Source organism: Telmatherina bonti (genome assembly GCF_933228915.1).
Source record: "Telmatherina bonti genome assembly, chromosome: 21".
Taxonomy (NCBI): Eukaryota; Metazoa; Chordata; class Actinopteri; order Atheriniformes; family Telmatherinidae; genus Telmatherina; species Telmatherina bonti.
Genome location: NC_136630.1, coordinates 1,559,872 through 1,580,607, shown reverse-complemented (window position 1 = coordinate 1,580,607; position 20,736 = coordinate 1,559,872). Strand labels below are relative to the sequence as shown.

Here is a 20,736-nt window from a genome sequence, read left to right as displayed (position 1 = left end):
GAAGTTGATCTTTTTAACATGGGAGTCTATGGGGATTTGCTCTGTTTTGCAGCCCCTAGTGGACGAAGGTGGAACTGCAGTTTTATGCACTTGTTCATAGGCTTCACTTTTAACCGCCGGAGGTTGCCGCTTGGTCTGGAAAAAAATCAGATGAGCACAACTTGCAACTGAAACTGAAAAGTCTTGCATTGCTTCGTTCCGTGTTGGAGAGAGAAAAACAGTCGTTACATTAATGTTCCACGTCTTTTTAAGAGACAATTCTGTTGCTCAAACTCAGTTCACAGTGACTTCCACGTCTTTAACTGCCTGATGGTCTGCAGCAGGAAGTGGATCCAGTCCCTGATCTGGTCTGGTTTCTTTTAGTGTCAAACAGCTGGATGTGCCTCCTGCTTTCTAAAGTAATGTCCAGAAAGATGTTTCTAAAATCCGGCTAGTGGACCAGGTGGGGGACCAGGTGGAGGTCCAGGTGGAGGACCAGATGGAGGTCCAGGTGGAGGACCAGGTGGAGGTCCAGGTGGAGGACCAGGTGGAGGTCCAGGTGGAGGACCAGGTGGAGGTCCAGGTGGGGGACCAGGTGGAGGTCCAGGTGGAGGACCAGGTGGAGGTCCAGGTGGAGGTCCAGGTGGAGGACCAGATGGAGGTCCAGGTGGAGGACCAGGTGGAGGTCCAGGTGGAGGACCAGGTGGAGGTCCAGGTGGGGGACCAGGTGGAGGTCCAGGTGGAGGACCAGGTGGAGGTCCAGGTGGAGGTCCAGGTGGAGGACCAGGTGGAGGTCCAGGTGGGGGACCAGGTGGAGGTCCAGGTGGAGGACCAGGTGGAGGTCCAGGTGGAGGTCCAGGTGGAGGACCAGATGGAGGTCCAGGTGGAGGACCAAGTGGAGGTCCAGGTGGAGGACCAGGTGGAGGTCCAGGTGGAGGACCAGGTGGAGGTCCAGGTGGGGGACCACATGGAGGTCCAGGTGGAGGACCGGATGGAGGTCCAGGTGGAGGACCAGGTGGAGGACCAGATGGAGGTCCAGGTGGAGGACCAGGTGGGGAACCAGGTGGAGGTCCAGGTGGAGGACCAGGTGGAGGTCCAGGTGGGGAACCAGGTGGAGGACCAGGTAGAGGTCCAGGTGGAGGACCAGGTGGAGGTCCAGGTGGAGGACCAGGTGGAGGTCCAGGTGGGGAACGAGGTGGAGGACCAGGTGGAGGTCCAGGTGGAGGTCCAGGTGGAGGACCAGGTGGAGGACCAGGTGGAGGTCCAGGTGGAGGTCCAGGTGGAGGACCAGGTGGAGGTCCAGGTGGAGGACCAGGTGGAGGTCCAGGTGGAGGACCAGGTGGAGGTCCAGGTGGGGAACGAGGTGGAGGACCAGGTGGAGGTCCAGGTGGAGGACCAGGTGGAGGTCCAGGTGGAGGACCAGATGGAGGACCAGGTGGAGGTCCAGGTGGAGGACCAGGTGGGGAACCAGGTGGAGGTCCAGGTGGAGGACCAGGTGGGGAACCAGGTGGAGGTCCAGGTGGAGGACCAGGTGGAGGTCCAGGTGGGGAACCAGGTGGAGGACCAGGTAGAGGTCCAGGTGGAGGACCAGGTGGAGGTCCAGGTGGGGAACCAGGTGGAGGTCCAGGTGGAGGACCAGGTGGGGGACCAGGTGGAGGTCCAGGTGGAGGTCCAGGTGGAGGTCCAGGTGGAGGACCAGATGGAGGTCCAGGTGGAGGACCAGGTGGAGGTCCAGGTGGAGGACCAGGTGGAGGTCCAGGTGGGGAACGAGGTGGAGGACCAGGTGGAGGTCCAGGTGGAGGTCCAGGTGGAGGACCAGGTGGAGGACCAGGTGGAGGTCCAGGTGGAGGTCCAGGTGGAGGACCAGGTGGAGGTCCAGGTGGAGGACCAGGTGGAGGTCCAGGTGGAGGACCAGGTGGAGGTCCAGGTGGGGAACGAGGTGGAGGACCAGGTGGAGGTCCAGGTGGAGGACCAGGTGGAGGTCCAGGTGGAGGTCCAGGTGGAGGTCCAGGTGGAGGACCAGGTGGGGGACCAAGTGGAGGTCCAGGTGCGGGACCAGGTGGAGGTCCAGGTGGAGGACCAGATGGAGGTCCAGGTGGAGGACCAGGTGGAGGTCCAGGTGGAGGACCAGGTGGGGGACCAAGTGGAGGTCCAGGTGGGGGACCAGGTGGAGGTCCAGGTGGAGGACCAGATGGAGGTCCAGGTGGAGGACCAGGTGGAGGACCAGGTGGAGGACCAGGTGGGGGACCAAGTGGAGGTCCAGGTGGGGGACCAGGTGGAGGTCCAGGTGGAGGACCAGATGGAGGTCCAGGTGGAGGTCCAGGTGGGGGACCAGGTGGAGGTCCAGGTGGAGGTCCAGGTGGAGGACCAGATGGAGGTCCAGGTGGAGGTCCAGGTGGAGGTCCAGGTGGAGGACCAAGTGGAGGTCCAGGTGGAGGTCCAGGTGGAGGTCCAGGTGGAGGACCAGGTGGAGGTCCAGGTGGAGGTCCAGGTGGAGGACCAAGTGGAGGTCCAGGTGGGGAACGAGGTGGAGGACCAGGTGGAGGTCCAGGTGGAGGTCCAGGTGGAGGACCAAGTGGAGGTCCAGGCTGGGAACGAGGTGGAGGACCAGGTGGAGGTCCAGGTGGAGGACCAGGTGGAGGTCCAGGTGGAGGACCAGGTGGAGGTCCAGGTGGAGGACCAGGTGGAGGACCAGGTGGAGGTCCAGGTGGAGGTCCAGGTGGGGAACCAGGTGGAGGTCCAGGTGGAGGACCAGGTGGAGGACCAGGTGGAGGTCCAGGTGGAGGACCAGGTGGAGGACCAGGTGGAGGTCCAGGTGGAGGTCCAGGTGGGGAACCAGGTGGAGGTCCAGGTGGAGGTCCAGGTGGGGAACCAGGTGGAGGACCAGGTGGAGGACCAGGTGGAGGTCCAGAACAGGGTAAAACAAACAACTGAACTTCAGGACACCAGAGAAGGTCTTAATGTGGACCTCTGCGAGACTCCCACCTGTTAGAAGCGTCAGAACGGCGTCCGATGCGACATCCTTTGACTCAGAGGCTGAAACGAAGCCAAAGAGAACTCTGACTGCGGTCCATTTACGTTTCTGCGAACACTGCAAGCCACCAGGACCTTTCCAGAAGCCACGCAGCAGCTGGAAATCCTGAGCTGAACTTCCAGAGTTGATATGTGACGACAGCAGAAATCTTTCCCCGGCCGAACCGCTCGAGATGAGCTCCGACCAGGAGGCGTTTGGTGGGCGAACATGCGGCCTTCATGGCATGAAAATCAAACTCGCAGCAGGGAATTAACGCAGAATAAACTTCCTGACCTCCTGAGAAAGCTGGAAGAACAGACTCACGCTTCAGCTGGAGTTCGGCTGATGACCTCGATGATGTACGCCCCCGAAGTGACATCCGGGAAGTCTGGCTGCCTCTCCTTCAGATCCTTCGCTAGTCTGGAGCCAGAGAACAGGAGAGAAACGTGCACATGAACATATATGTGCACGTGTTGAGCTTAACAAAACCTTCCCGTTGAGGAGGGAACTGTGAAACTCCGTCTCCCGGAGGGAGTTTTTCTGCTCGGGACTGTGTCCCGGCTTGATCCACATTCCAGTCCAGACTGCTCACTTGGCACCAAAAGCTGAGGTCACATGTTCAACCTGATCACCACCCTCATTTATGCAACATGAGTTTCTGAGCTTCAGGAGGATCACTGCATCCACACAGATTCATGTTGTTAAACATGAAGTGTCTGGAATGGAAATATCTCTTTGCTTTATTTGTCTGGAAAACAGTGTGATGGAGAAAAGACGAAGATGACCAGAAACTTACACCGGAGTGAGACTCATCATCCTGATGCCGATGTATTTCTTCTTTAGCGGCGTTTTACCTGAAAAACACAAAGAAATGTCCTGTTCATTAAAAAGACTTGAGTTTGTGGGGGAACAATCATCCACCGTAATCCCATCATGCTTTTCTGATGGGAAGCAGGCTGGAAATACCGTCTAACGACCAGATAAATGGACGTTTTAATTCTGGAACATGAGGAGGAAACATTCCAGAAAATCAGCGGAGCCATAAAGTAAATGGAGCTTGTATTGAAGTGATGTGAGAGCTCCATGTTTCCTCCGTTCTGTCAGCTGCTCGGACCTTTGGCCTGCCTGTCATGTGACTCTGCCAGGAACTGCCGGATCTTGTCTGACGGGATGGCGAAGGAGATTCCCGCCGTGACCTTCAGGGTGTTGATGCCGATCACCTCTCCATCCTGCACACACACACACACACACACACACACCAGCAAACTCCATGAAGCTGGCTAAAACCTGACACCATGTTTGTAACGCCTGTAACACACTGAGCCGTGTAACACACACCTTAACACACCGAGCCGTGTAACACACACCTTAACACACCGAGCCGTGTAACACACACCTTAACACACCGAGCCGTGTAACACACACCTTAACACACCGAGCCGTGTAACACACACCTTAACACACCGAGCCGTGTAACACACACCTTAACACACCGAGCCGTGTAACACACACCTTAACACACCGAGCCGTGTAACACACACCTTAACACACCGAGCCGTGTAACACACACCTTAACACACCGAGCCGTGTAACACACACCTTAACACACCGAGCCGTGTAACACACACCTTAACACACTGAGCCGTGTAACACACACGTTAACACACTGAGCCGTGTAACACACACGTTAACACACTGAGCCGTGTAACACACACCTTAACACACTGAGCCGTGTAACACACACCTTAACACACTGAGCCGTGTAACACACACGTTAACACACCGAGCCGTGTAACACACACCTTAACACACTGAGCCGTGTAACACACACCTTAACACACTGAGCCGTGTAACACACACCTTAACACACTGAGCCGTGTAACACACACCTTAACACACTGAGCCGTGTAACACACACGTTAACACACCGAGCCGTGTAACACACACCTTAACACACTGAGCCGTGTAACACACACCTTAACACACCGAGCCGGGTAACACACACCTTAACACACCGAGCCGTGTAACACACACCTTAACACACCGAGCCGTGTAACACACACCTTAACACACCGAGCCGTGTAACACACACCTTAACACACCGAGCCGTGTAACACACACCTTAACACACCGAGCCGTGTAACACACACCTTAACACACCGAGCCGTGTAACACACACCTTAACACACCGAGCCGTGTAACACACACCTTAACACACCGAGCCGTGTAACACACACCTTAACACACCGAGCCGTGTAACACACACCTTAACACACCGAGCCGTGTAACACACACCTTAACACACCGAGCCGTGTAACACACACCTTAACACACTGAGCCGTGTAACACACACGTTAACACACTGAGCCGTGTAACACACACCTTAACACACTGAGCCGTGTAACACACACCTTAACACACCGAGCCGTGTAACACACACGTTAACACACCGAGCCGTGTAACACACACGTTAACACACCGAGCCGTGTAACACACACCTTAACACACTGAGCCGTGTAACACACACCTTAACACACTGAGCCGTGTAACACACACCTTAACACACCGAGCCGTGTAACACACACCTTAACACACCGAGCCGTGTAACACACACGTTAACACACCGAGCCGTGTAACACACACCTTAACACACCGAGCCGTGTAACACACACCTTAACACACCGAGCCGTGTAACACACACCTTAACACACCGAGCCGTGTAACACACACCTTAACACACTGAGCCGTGTAACACACACCTTAACACACCGAGCCGTGTAACACACACCTTAACACACCGAGCCGTGTAACACACACCTTAACACACCGAGCCGTGTAACACACACCTTAACACACCGAGCCGTGTAACACACACCTTAACACACCGAGCCGTGTAACACACACCTTAACACACCGAGCCGTGTAACACACACCTTAACACACCGAGCCGTGTAACACACACCTTAACACACCGAGCCGTGTAACACACACCTTAACACACCGAGCCGTGTAACACACACCTTAACACACAGAGCCGTGTAACACACACCTTAACACACCGAGCCGTGTAACACACACCTTAACACACCGAGCCGTGTAACACACACCTTAACACACCGAGCCGTGTAACACACACCTTAACACACCGAGCCGTGTAACACACACCTTAACACACCGAGCCGTGTAACACACACCTTAACACACCGAGCCGTGTAACACACACCTTAACACACCGAGCCGTGTAACACACACCTTAACACACCGAGCCGTGTAACACACACCTTAACACACCGAGCCGTGTAACACACACCTTAACACACCGAGCCGTGTAACACACACCTTAACACACCGAGCCGTGTAACACACACCTTAACACACCGAGCCGTGTAACACACACCTTAACACACCGAGCCGTGTAACACACACCTTAACACACCGAGCCGTGTAACACACACCTTAACACACCGAGCCGTGTAACACACACCTTAACACACTGAGCCGTGTAACACACACCTTAACACACTGAGCCGTGTAACACACACGTTAACACACCGAGCCGTGTAACACACACCTTAACACACCGAGCCGTGTAACACACACCTTAACACACTGAGCCGTGTAACACACACCTTAACACACTGAGCCGTGTAACACACACCTTAACACACTGAGCCGTGTAACACACACCTTAACACACTGAGCCGTGTAACACACACCTTAACACACCGAGCCGTGTAACACACACGTTAACACACCGAGCCGTGTAACACACACCTTAACACACTGAGCCGTGTAACACACACCTTAACACACTGAGCCGTGTAACACACACCTTAACACACTGAGCCGTGTAACACACACCTTAACACACCGAGCCGTGTAACACACACCTTAACACACCGAGCCGTGTAACACACACCTTAACACACCGAGCCGTGTAACACACACCTTAACACACCGAGCCGTGTAACACACACCTTAACACACCGAGCCGTGTAACACACACCTTAACACACCGAGCCGTGTAACACACACCTTAACACACCGAGCCGTGTAACACACACCTTAACACACCGAGCCGTGTAACACACACCTTAACACACCGAGCCGTGTAACACACACCTTAACACACCGAGCCGTGTAACACACACCTTAACACACCGAGCCGTGTAACACACACCTTAACACACCGAGCCGTGTAACACACACCTTAACACACCGAGCCGTGTAACACACACCTTAACACACTGAGCCGTGTAACACACACCTTAACACACTGAGCCGTGTAACACACACCTTAACACACTGAGCCGTGTAACACACACGTTAACACACTGAGCCGTGTAACACACACCTTAACACACCGAGCCGTGTAACACACACCTTAACACACCGAGCCGTGTAACACACACCTTAACACACCGAGCCGTGTAACACACACCTTAACACACCGAGCCGTGTAACACACACCTTAACACACCGAGCCGTGTAACACACACCTTAACACACCGAGCCGTGTAACACACACCTTAACACACCGAGCCGTGTAACACACACCTTAACACACCGAGCCGTGTAACACACACCTTAACACACTGAGCCGTGTAACACACACCTTAACACACTGAGCCGTGTAACACACACCTTAACACACTGAGCCGTGTAACACACACGTTAACACACTGAGCCGTGTAACACACACCTTAACACACCGAGCCGTGTAACACACACCTTAACACACCTTGTGCTGCATTCTTAAATCTCCCTACCTTAAAGATAAATTCCAAATTATTACCACAATTTAAATTGATGTTGTCTTCTTACCTCCAACCTCAAACTTCAGGGTAGCAGACAGAAAAATGGCAACAATAAATATTTGGATTCCAACTTTTACACTAATCTGTCCCCCAAAGCGATTTTTTCCATGTCTGTCACTGAGAAGTAGAGATAACATGACAAAACCTGCCAGAGTAGGATGTGGAAAGACCCGCGTGGACGTGGAAAGACCTGAGTGGACGTGGAAAAACCTGAGTCGACGTGGAAAGACCTGAGTGGACGTGGAAACACCTGAGTGGACGTGGAAACACCTGAGTCGACGTGGAAAGACCTGCGTGGACGTGGAAAGACCCGCGTGGACGTGGAAAGACCTGAGTGGACGTGGAAAGACCTGAGTCGACGTGGAAAGACCTGAGTGGACGTGGAAAGACCTGAGTCGACGTGGAAAGACTTGCGTGGACGTGGAAAGACCTGAGTGGACGTGGAAAGACCTGAGTGGACGTGGAAAGACCTGAGTCGACGTGGAAAGACCTGAGTGGACGTGGAAAGACCTGAGTCGACGTGGAAAGACCTGAGTCGACGTGGAAAGACTTGCGTGGACGTGGAAAGACCCGCGTGGACGTGGAAAGACCTGAGTGGACGTGGAAAGACCTGAGTGGACGTGGAAAGACCTGAGTGGACGTGGAAAGACCTGCGTGGACATGGAAAGACCTGAGTGGACGTGGAAAGACCTGCGTGGACGTGGAAAGACCTGAGTCGACGTGGAAAGACCTGAGTCGACGTGGAAAGACCTGCGTGGACGTGGAATGACCCGCGTGGACGTGGAAAGACCTGAGTCGATGTGGAAAGACCTGAGTGGACGTGGAAAGACCTGAGTGGACGTGGAAAGACCTGAGTGGACGTGGAAAGACCTGAGTGGACGTGGAAAGACCTGCGTGGACGTGGAAAGACCTGAGTGGACGTGGAAAGACCTGCGTGGACGTGGAAAGACCTGAGTCGACGTGGAAAGACCTGAGTCGACGTGGAAAGACCTGCGTGGACGTGGAAAGACCCGCGTGGACGTGGAAAGACCTGAGTGGACGTGGAAAGACCTGAGTGGACGTGGAAAGACCTGAGTGGACGTGGAAAGACCTGAGTGGACGTGGAAAGACCTGCGTGGACGTGGAAAGACCCGCGTGGAAATGGAAAGACCTGAGTCGATGTGGAAAGACCTGAGTCGATGTGGAAAGACTTGCGTGGACGTGGAAAGACCTGAGTGGACGTGGAAAGACCTGCGTGGACATGGAAAGACCTGCGTGGACATGGAAAGACCTGAGTGGAAGTGGAAAGACCTGCGTGGACGTGGAAAGACCTGAGTCGATGTGGAAAGACCTGAGTCAACGTGGAAAGACCTGAGTCGACGTGGAAAGACCTGAGTGGACGTGGAAAGACCTGAGTCGACGTGGAAAGACTTGCGTGGACGTGGAAAGACCTGAGTGGACGTGGAAAGACCTGAGTGGACGTGGAAAGACCTGAGTGGACGTGGAAAGACCTGAGTGGACGTGGAAAGACCTGCGTGGACGTGGAAAGACCTGAGTGGACGTGGAAACACCTGAGTGGACGTGGAAACACCTGAGTCGACGTGGAAAGACATGCGTGGACGTGGAAAGACCCGCGTGGACGTGGAAAGACCTGAGTCGACGTGAAAAGACCTGAGTCGACGTGGAAAGACCTGCGTGGACGTGGACAGACCTGAGTCGATGTGGAAAGACCTGAATGGACGTGGAAAGACCTGCGTGGACATGGAAAGACCTGAGTGGACGTGGAAAGACCTGCGTGGACATGGAAAGACCTGAGTGGACATGGAAAGACCTGCGTGGACATGGAAAGACCTGAGTGGAAGTGGAAAGACCTGCGTGGACGTGGAAAGACCTGAGTCGATGTGGAAAGACCTGAGTCGACGTGGAAAGACCTGAGTCGACGTGGAAAGACCTGAGTGGACGTGGAAAGACCTGAGTGGACGTGGAAAGACCTGAGTCGACGTGGAAAGACCTGAGTGGACGTGGAAAGACCTGAGTCGACGTGGAAAGACCTGAGTCGACGTGGAAAGACTTGCGTGGACGTGGAAAGACCTGAGTGGACGTGGAAAGACCTGAGTGGACGTGGAAAGACCTGAGTGGACGTGGAAAGACCTGAGTGGACGTGGAAAGACCTGCGTGGACATGGAAAGACCTGAGTGGACGTGGAAAGACCTGCGTGGACGTGGAAAGACCTGAGTCGACGTGGAAAGACCTGAGTCGACGTGGAAAGACCTGCGTGGACGTGGACAGACCTGAGTCGACGTGAAAAGACCTGAGTCGACGTGGAAAGACCTGCGTGGACGTGGACAGACCTGAGTCGATGTGGAAAGACCTGAATGGACGTGGAAAGACCTGCGTGGACATGGAAAGACCTGAGTGGACGTGGAAAGACCTGCGTGGACATGGAAAGACCTGAGTGGACATGGAAAGACCTGCGTGGACATGGAAAGACCTGAGTGGACGTGGAAAGACCTGCGTGGACGTGGAAAGACCTGAGTCGACGTGGAAAGACCTGAGTCGACGTGGAAAGACCTGCGTGGACGTGGACAGACCTGAGTCGACGTGAAAAGACCTGAGTCGACGTGGAAAGACCTGCGTGGACGTGGACAGACCTGAGTCGATGTGGAAAGACCTGAATGGACGTGGAAAGACCTGCGTGGACATGGAAAGACCTGAGTGGACGTGGAAAGACCTGCGTGGACATGGAAAGACCTGAGTGGACATGGAAAGACCTGCGTGGACATGGAAAGACCTGAGTGGAAGTGGAAAGACCTGCGTGGACGTGGAAAGACCTGAGTCGATGTGGAAAGACCTGAGTGGACGTGGAAAGACCTGCGTGGACGTGGAAAGACCTGAGTGGACGTGGAAAGACCTGAGTGGACGTGGAAAGACCTGAGTCGACGTGGAAAGACCTGAGTCGACGTGGAAAGACCTGAGTCGACGTGGAAAGACCTGAGTCGACGTGGAAAGACTTGCGTGGACGTGGAAAGACCTGAGTGGACGTGGAAAGACCTGAGTGGACGTGGAAAGACCTGAGTGGACGTGGAAAGACCTGAGTGGACGTGGAAAGACCTGCGTGGACGTGGAAAGACCTGAGTGGACGTGGAAAGACCTGCGTGGACGTGGAAAGACCTGAGTCGACGTGGAAAGACCTGAGTCGACGTGGAAAGACCTGCGTGGACGTGGAATGACCCGCGTGGACGTGGAAAGACCTGAGTCGATGTGGAAAGACCTGAGTGGACGTGGAAAGACCTGAGTGGACGTGGAAAGACCTGAGTGGACGTGGAAAGACCTGAGTGGACGTGGAAAGACCTGCGTGGACGTGGAAAGACCTGAGTCGACGTGGAAAGACCTGCGTGGACGTGGAAAGACCCGCGTGGACGTGGAAAGACCTGAGTGGACGTGGAAAGACCTGAGTGGACGTGGAAAGACCTGAGTGGACGTGGAAAGACCTGAGTGGACGTGGAAAGACCTGCGTGGACGTGGAAAGACCCGCGTGGAAATGGAAAGACCTGAGTCGATGTGGAAAGACCTGAGTCGATGTGGAAAGACCTGAGTCGACGTGGAAAGACCTGAGTGGACGTGGAAAGACCTGAGTCGATGTGGAAAGACCTGAGTCGACGTGGAAAGACCTGAGTCGACGTGGAAAGACCTGAGTCGACGTGGAAAGACCTGAGTCGACGTGGAAAGACTTGCGTGGACGTGGAAAGACCTGAGTGGACGTGGAAAGACCTGCGTGGACATGGAAAGACCTGAGTGGACGTGGAAAGACCTGCGTGGACGTGGAAAGACCTGAGTGGACGTGGAAAGACCTGCGTGGACGTGGAAAGACCTGAGTGGACGTGGAAAGACCTGCGAGGACGTGGAAAGACCTGAGTCGACGTGGAAAGACCTGAGTGGACGTGAACATTACAGTCATGCAAGCAACACTGCTTCCACGACGAATCAAACCACGACACTGGTTTTCTCACTCTACCCGAGCGAGGTATCCTGGACCCTAAAGCAAGAGTCACTGGTGGAAAAGCAGAAGTCTCTTGGTTGGTGATGTCAGAGACCACAGTCTTTAGGTTTGCAGGATTTTTATTTCCTGGTGTTGCTTTGGGAGGAATGGCCAACAGGTGGTGTCTGTTGCTCTGTAACGCTCACCCTGTGCCGTCTCCATCATGTCTGACCTGGGAGTGGAGATGCTACTTTGGACAACAGCTGGCATTGTCCACCGTTTCTGTCCATCCAGTTTTATGAGCATAGGGTCCCCTCGGCTCAGAGGTGGCAGGGACTGCACTCCGTCTCAGACCGTCCCCCAGAACGCGTCGGTTCCGTCTCAGAACGTCCCGCAGAACGGGTCGTTTCCGCCTCAGACCGTCCCGCAGAACGGGTCGGTTCCGTCTCAGACCGTCCCGCAGACATATGTAAATGACAATATTACGATAGTACATTTAGTAAAAGTGGGGTAAAAGGTACATTAGCGACAGAACACTCCAACAATCAGAACAACAAACAAAATACATGAACACACATACAAACACACAAGACAAAATGGCAGCAAGGGGCTAAGCTTGTCATCTTTGCTCACAAAAGTCAGCGAAAATAACAAGAAAAAAGAAGATTTTTTTTCTGCCACACTCTCCATCGAATAGATGAGCAAACTGGGCATCACCTCCATCTTGGCTCAGTTGGATGTGAGACAAAAGCAGCAAAATCTCTGTATCCATTTGGGTCATGAAGCCGGCCCATCAAACTTAAATTCAGTCAGTGGATGAAACTTTGCCATACCGGTGCTGTCTCTGTCATCCATAGGTCACTTCTGCCACCACGTAATGCCTGTTGCTTTCGCAAATGAGACAGAAAATACGAGGCGAGGACGTGTGGTTGCTTAGCGGGTACTTTCACTACTCAACTGCCGTGTAACACACACATTAACACACTGAACACGGCATCCCAGAATACCTTGAGCAGGTGTCCCTAAAAGTGACAGCGCTGCATTCTTACATCTCATGTTTCTCTTTTGGTAAGATGGCAGGATGAAGAAAAGCTGGTTGTCATCTGTGCAGCAAACCAGCCAAACTTGACCAAAAGACTTCATTTACTTTCCTAACAAGGAGTAAATGGTACTCTACTTGGTTACATGTCTTGTTTAACCTGGAGCTACAGTTGACACAGAACGAAACAAAAAAGATGGAGAAACGTTGCTGGTCTGATGAGTCTCCATTTCAGCTCCACATTCACATGGTAGGATCAGAATCTGCTGGAAACATCATGACAACATGGATCCATCCTGCTTCTTGTCCCACTCTGGTCAAATATGACCTATTTTAACCACTTCCTGCTCCTGGCCATGTCCATCCCTTTCCAAGCACAGTGGAGCAACTTCTAATGGAAACTTCCATCAGGATGATGCACCATGTAACAAAGCTCACATCATCTCCACCATGATGATGAGTTCACTGTCCTCCAAGGGCCTCCACAGTCACCAGATCTACATCCAGCAGAGCATCTTTAGGAGATTCTCATGGTGATGAGGTGGAACGGGAGATTCTCATCATGATGTGGTGGAACGGGAGGTTCTCATGGTGATGAGGTGGAACGGGAGATTCTCATGGTGATGAGGTGGAACGGGAGATTCTCATCATGATGAGGTGGAACGGGAGATTCTCATGGTGATGAGGTGGAACGGGAGATTCTCATCATGATGAGGTGGAACGGGAGATTCTCATGGTGATGAGGTGGAACGGGAGATTATCATCATGATGAGGTGGAACGGGAGATTCTCATCATGATGAGATGGAACGGGAGATTCTCATAGTGATGAGGTGGAACGGGAGGTTCTCATGGTGATGAGGTGGAACGGGAGATTCTCATGGTGATGTGGTGAAACGGGAGATTCTCATGGTGATGAGGTGGAACGGGAGATTCTCATGGTGATGAGGTGGAATGGGAGATTCTCATGGTGATGAGGTGGAACGGGAGATTTTCATGGTGATGAGGTGGAACGGGAGATTCTCATGGTGATGAGGTGGAATGGGAGATTCTCATGGTGATGAGGTGGAATGGGAGATTCTCATGGTGATGTGGTGAAACGGGAGATTCTTATGGTGATGAGGTGGAACGGGAGATTCTCATGGTGATGAGGTGGAATGGGAGATTCTCATGGTGATGAGGTGGAACGGGAGATTTTCATGGTGACGAGGTGGAACGGGAGATTCTCATGGTGATGAGGTGGAATGGGAGATTCTCATGGTGATGAGGTGGAACGGGAGATTCTCATGGTGATGAGGTGGAATGGGAGATTCTCATGGTGATGAGGTGGAATGGGAGATTCTCATGGTGATGAGGTGGAACGGGAGATTCTCATGGTGATGAGGTGGAACGGGGGATTCTCATGGTGATGAGGTGGAATGGGAGATTCTCATGGTGATGAGGTGGAATGGGAGAGTCTCATGGTGATGAGGTGGAACGGGAGATTCTAATGGTGATGAGGTGGAACGGGAGATTCTCATGGTGATGAGGTGGAACGGGAGATTCTCATGGTGATGAGGTGGAAAGGGAGATTCTCATGGTGATGAGGTGGAACGGGAGATTCTCATGGTGATGAGGTGGAACGGGAGATTCTCATGGTGATGAGGTGGAACGGGAGATTCTCATGGTGATGAGGTGGAACGGGAGATTCTCATGGTGATGAGGTGGAACGGGAGATTCTCATGGTGATGAGGTGGAATGGGAGATTCTCATGGTGATGAGGTGGAATGGGAGATTCTCATGGTGATGTGGTGGAACGGGAGATTCTCATGGTGATGAGGTGGAATGGGAGATTCTCATGGTGATGAGGTGGAATGGGAGATTCTCATGGTGATGTGGTGAAACGGGAGATTCTTATGGTGATGAGGTGGAACGGGAGATTCTCATGGTGATGTGGTGAAACGGGAGATTCTTATGGTGATGAGGTGGAACGGGAGATTCTCATGGTGATGAGGTGGAATGGGAGATTCTTATGGTGATGTGGTGAAACGGGAGATTCTTATGGTGATGAGGTGGAACGGGAGATTCTCATGGTGATGAGGTGGAACGGGAGATTCTTATGGTGATGAGGTGGAACGGGAGATTCTCATGGTGATGAGGTGGAACGGGAGATTTTCATGGTGATGAGGTGGAACGGGAGATTCTCATGGTGATGAGGTGGAATGGGAGATTCTCATGGTGATGAGGTGCAACGGGAGATTCTCATGGTGATGAGGTGGAACGGGAAGTTCTCATGGTGATGAGGTGGAATGGGAGATTCTCATGGTGATGAGGTGGAACGGGAGATTCTCATGGTGATGAGGTGGAACGGGAGATTCTCATGGTGATGAGGTGGAATGGGAGATTCTCATGGTGATGAGGTGGAATGGGAGATTCTCATGGTGATGAGGTGGAACGGGAGATTCTAATGGTGATGAGGTGGAACGGGAGATTCTCATGGTGATGAGGTGGAATGGGAGATTCTCATGGTGATGAGGTGGAACGGGAGATTCTCATGGTGATGAGGTGGAATGGGAGATTCTCATGGTGATGAGGTGGAACGGGAGATTCTCATGGTGATGAGGTGGAACGGGAGATTCTCATGGTGATGAGGTGGAACGGGAGATTCTCATGGTGATGAGGTGGAACGGGAGATTCTCATGGTGATGAGGTGGAATGGGAGATTCTCATGGTGATGAGGTGGAACGGGAGATTTTCATGGTGATGAGGTGGAATGGGAGATTCTCATGGTGATGAGGTGGAATGGGAGATTCTCATGGTGATGTGGTGAAACGGGAGATTCTTATGGTGATGAGGTGGAACGGGAGATTCTCATGGTGATGAGGTGGAACGGGAGATTCTCATGGTGATGAGGTGGAACGGGAGATTTTCATGGTGACGAGGTGGAACGGGAGATTCTCATGGTGATGAGGTGGAATGGGAGATTCTCATGGTGATGAGGTGGAACGGGAGATTCTCATGGTGATGAGGTGGAATGGGAGATTCTCATGGTGATGAGGTGGAATGGGAGATTCTCATGGTGATGAGGTGGAACGGGAGATTCTCATGGTGATGAGGTGGAACGGGGGATTCTCATGGTGATGAGGTGGAATGGGAGATTCTCATGGTGATGAGGTGGAATGGGAGAGTCTCATGGTGATGAGGTGGAACGGGAGATTCTAATGGTGATGAGGTGGAACGGGAGATTCTCATGGTGATGAGGTGGAACGGGAGATTCTCATGGTGATGAGGTGGAAAGGGAGATTCTCATGGTGATGAGGTGGAACGGGAGATTCTCATGGTGATGAGGTGGAACGGGAGATTCTCATGGTGATGAGGTGGAACGGGAGATTCTCATGGTGATGAGGTGGAACGGGAGATTCTCATGGTGATGAGGTGGAACGGGAGATTCTCATGGTGATGAGGTGGAACGGGAGATTCTCATGGTGATGAGGTGGAACGGGAGATTCTCATGGTGATGAGGTGGAATGGGAGATTCTCATGGTGATGAGGTGGAATGGGAGATTCTCATGGTGATGTGGTGGAACGGGAGATTCTCATGGTGATGAGGTGGAATGGGAGATTCTCATGGTGATGAGGTGGAATGGGAGATTCTCATGGTGATGTGGTGAAACGGGAGATTCTTATGGTGATGAGGTGGAACGGGAGATTCTCATGGTGATGTGGTGAAACGGGAGATTCTTATGGTGATGAGGTGGAACGGGAGATTCTCATGGTGATGAGGTGGAATGGGAGATTCTTATGGTGATGTGGTGAAACGGGAGATTCTTATGGTGATGAGGTGGAACGGGAGATTCTTATGGTGATGAGGTGGAACGGGAGATTCTTATGGTGATGAGGTGGAACGGGAGATTCTCATGGTGATGAGGTGGAACGGGAGATTTTCATGGTGATGAGGTAGAACGGGAGATTCTCATGGTGATGAGGTGGAATGGGAGATTCTCATGGTGATGAGGTGCAACGGGAGATTCTCATGGTGATGAGGTGGAACGGGAAGTTCTCATGGTGATGAGGTGGAATGGGAGATTCTCATGGTGATGAGGTGGAACGGGAGATTCTCATGGTGATGAGGTGGAACGGGAGATTCTCATGGTGATGAGGTGGAATGGGAGATTCTCATGGTGATGAGGTGGAATGGGAGATTCTCATGGTGATGAGGTGGAACGGGAGATTCTAATGGTGATGAGGTGGAACGGGAGATTCTCATGGTGATGAGGTGGAATGGGAGATTCTCATGGTGATGAGGTGGAACGGGAGATTCTCATGGTGATGAGGTGGAATGGGAGATTCTCATGGTGATGAGGTGGAACGGGAGATTCTCATGGTGATGAGGTGGAACGGGAGATTCTCATGGTGATGAGGTGGAACGGGAGATTCTCATGGTGATGAGGTGGAACGGGAGATTCTCATGGTGATGAGGTGGAATGGGAGATTCTCATGGTGATGAGGTGGAACGGGAGATTCTCATGGTGATGAGGTGGAATGGGAGATTCTCATGGTGATGAGGTGGAATGGGAGATTCTCATGGTGATGAGGTGGAATGGGAGGTTCTAATGGTGATGAGGTGGAATGGGAGATTCTCATGGTGATGTGGTGGAACGGGAGATTCTCATGGTGATGAGGTGGAACGGGAGATTCTCATGGTGATGTGGTGGAACGGGAGATTCTTATGGTGATGTGGTGGAACGGGAGATTTTTAATGGTGATGTGGTGGAACGGGAGATTCTCATGGTGATGAGGTGGAATGGGAGATTCTCATGGTGATGTGGTGGAACGGAAGCTTCTCATCATGATCAGGTGGAACGGGAGATTCTCATAGTGATGAGGTGGAACGGGAGATTCTCATGGTGATGAGGTGGAACGGGAGATTTTCATGGTGATGAGGTGGAACGGGAGATTCTCATGGTGATGAGGTGGAATGGGAGATTCTCATGGTGATGAGGTGCAACGGGAGATTCTCATGGTGATGAGGTGGAATGGGAGATTCTCATGGTGATGAGGTGGAATGGGAGATTCTCATGGTGATGAGGTGGAACGGGAGATTCTCATGGTGATGAGGTGGAACGGGAGATTCTCATGGTGATGAAGTGGAATGGGAGATTCTCATGGTGATGAGGTGGAATGGGAGATTCTCATGGTGATGAGGTGGAACGGGAGATTCTAATGGTGATGAGGTGGAACGGGAGATTCTCATGGTGATGAGGTGGAATGGGAGATTCTCATGGTGATGAGGTGGAACGGGAGATTCTCATGGTGATGAGGTGGAATGGGAGATTCTCATGGTGATGAGGTGGAACGGGAGATTCTCATGGTGATGAGGTGGAACGAGAGATTCTCATGGTGATGTGGTGGAACGGAAGATTCTCATCATGATCAGGTGGAACGGGAGATTCTCATAGTGATGAGGTGGAACGGGAGATTCTCATGGTGATGAGGTGGAACGGGAGATTTTCATGGTGATGAGGTGGAACGGGAGATTCTCATGGTGATGAGGTGGAATGGGAGATTCTCATGGTGATGAGGTGCAACGGGAGATTCTCATGGTGATGAGGTGGAATGGGAGATTCTCATGGTGATGAGGTGGAATGGGAGATTCTCATGGTGATGAGGTGGAACGGGAGATTCTCATGGTGATGAGGTGGAACGGGAGATTCTCATGGTGATGAAGTGGAATGGGAGATTCTCATGGTGATGAGGTGGAATGGGAGATTCTCATGGTGATGAGGTGGAACGGGAGATTCTAATGGTGATGAGGTGGAACGGGAGATTCTCATGGTGATGAGGTGGAATGGGAGATTCTCATGGTGATGAGGTGGAACGGGAGATTCTCATGGTGATGAGGTGGAATGGGAGATTCTCATGGTGATGAGGTGGAACGGGAGATTCTCATGGTGATGAGGTGGAACGAGAGATTCTCATGGTGATGAGGTGGAATGGGAGATTCTCATGGTGATGAGGTGGAACGGGAGATTGTCATGGTGATGAGGTGGAATGGGAGATTCTCATGGTGATGAGGTGGAACGGGAGATTCTCATGGTGATGAGGTGGAATGGGAGATTCTCATGGTGATGAGGTGGAATGGGAGATTTTCATGGTGATGAGGTGGAATGGGAGGTTCTCATGGTGATGAGGTGGAATGGGAGATTCTCATGGTGATGTGGTGGAACGGGAGATTCTCATGGTGATGAGGTGGAACGGGAGATTCTCATGGTGATGTGGTGGAATGGGAGATTCTTATGGTGATGTGGTGGAACGGGAGATTTTTAATGGTGATGTGGTGGAACGGGAGATTCTCATGGTGATGTGGTGGAACGGGAGGTTCTCATGGTGATGAGGTGGAATGGGAGATTCTCATGGTGATGTGGTGGAACGGGAGATTCTCATCATGATCAGGTGGAACGGGAGATTCTCATAGTGATGAGGTGGAACGGGAGGTTCTCATGGTGATGAGGTGGAATGGGAGATTCTCATGGTGATGTGGTGGAACGGGAGATTATCATCATGATGTGGTGGAACGGGAGTTTCTCATAGTGATGTGGTGGAACGGGAGATTCTCATCGTGATGTGGTGGAACGGGAGATTCTCATGGTGATGTGGTGGAACGGAAGATTCTCATCATGATCAGGTGGAACGGGAGATTCTCATAGTGATGAGGTGGAACGGGAGGTTCTCATGGTGATGAGGTGGAATGGGAGATTCTCATGGTGATGTGGTGGAACGGGAGATTATCATCATGATGTGGTGGAACGGGAGTTTCTCATAGTGATGTGGTGGAACGGGAGATTCTCATCGTGATGTGGTGGAACGGGAGATTCTCATGTTAATGAGGTGGAACGGGAGGTTCTCATAGTGATGTGGTGGAATGGGAGATTCTCATGGTGATGAGGTGGAACGGGAGATTCTCATGGTGATGAGGTGGAACGGGAGATTCTCATGGTGATGAGGTGGAATGGGAGATTCTCATGGTGATGAGGTGGAATGGGAGATTCTCATGGTGATGAGGTGGAATGGGAGATTCTCATGGTGATGTGGTGGAAGGGGAGATTCTCATGGTGATGAGGTGGAATGGGAGATTCTCATGGTGATGAGGTGGAATGGGAGATTCTCATGGTGATGTGGTGAAACGGGAGATTCTTATGGTGATGAGGTGGAATGGGAGATTCTCATGGTGATGAGGTGGAATGGGAGATTCTCATGGTGATGAGGTGGAACGGGAGATTCTCATGGTGATGAGGTGGAATGGGAGATTCTCATGGTGATGAGGTGGAACGGGAGATTCTCATGGTGATGAGGTGGAATGGGAGATTCTCATGGTGATGAGGTGGAATGGGAGATTCTCATGGTGATGAGGTGGAACGGGAGATTCTCATGGTGATGAGGTGGAACGGGAGATTCTCATGGTGATGAGGTGGAATGGGAGATTCTCATGGTGATGAGGTGGAACGGGAGATTCTCATGGTGATGAGGTGGAACGGGAGATTCTCATGGTGATGAGGTGGAACGGGAGATTCTCATGGTGATGAGGTGGAACGGGAGATTCTCATGGTGATGAGGTGGAACGGGAGATTCTCATGGTGATGAGGTGGAACGGGAGATTCTCATGGTGATGAGGTGGAACGGGAGATTCTCATGGTGATGAGGTGGAACGGGAGATTCTCATGGTGATGAGGTGGAATGGGAGATTCTCATGGTGATGAGGTGGAATGGGAGATTCTCATGGTGATGTGGTGGAACGGGAGATTCTCATGGTGATGAGGTGGAACGGGAGGTTCTCATGGTGATGAGGTGGAACGGGAGATTCTCATGGTGATGTGGTGGAACGGAAGATTCTTATGGTGATGTGGTGGAACGGGAGATTTTTAATGGTGATGTGGTGGAACGGGAGATGCTCAT

At 52.4% G+C, this 20,736-nt stretch overlaps 1 protein-coding gene across 1 annotated transcript in view; it reads right to left on the bottom strand.

Moving 5' to 3' along the window:
- Window positions 1-20,736, bottom strand: part of LOC306771630 (serine protease HTRA1B-like) — a 139,115-nt gene that overhangs the window by 1,773 nt on the left and 116,606 nt on the right. Inside the window, exons 7-9 of the mRNA XM_079260883.1 lie at window positions 4,107-4,221; window positions 3,789-3,846; window positions 3,317-3,412 (exon numbers count right to left, since the gene is read on the bottom strand). Of these exons, the coding sequence (XP_079117009.1) occupies window positions 3,317-3,412; window positions 3,789-3,846; window positions 4,107-4,221 (269 nt within the window). The remainder of the gene's footprint in view (window positions 1-3,316; window positions 3,413-3,788; window positions 3,847-4,106; window positions 4,222-20,736) is intronic.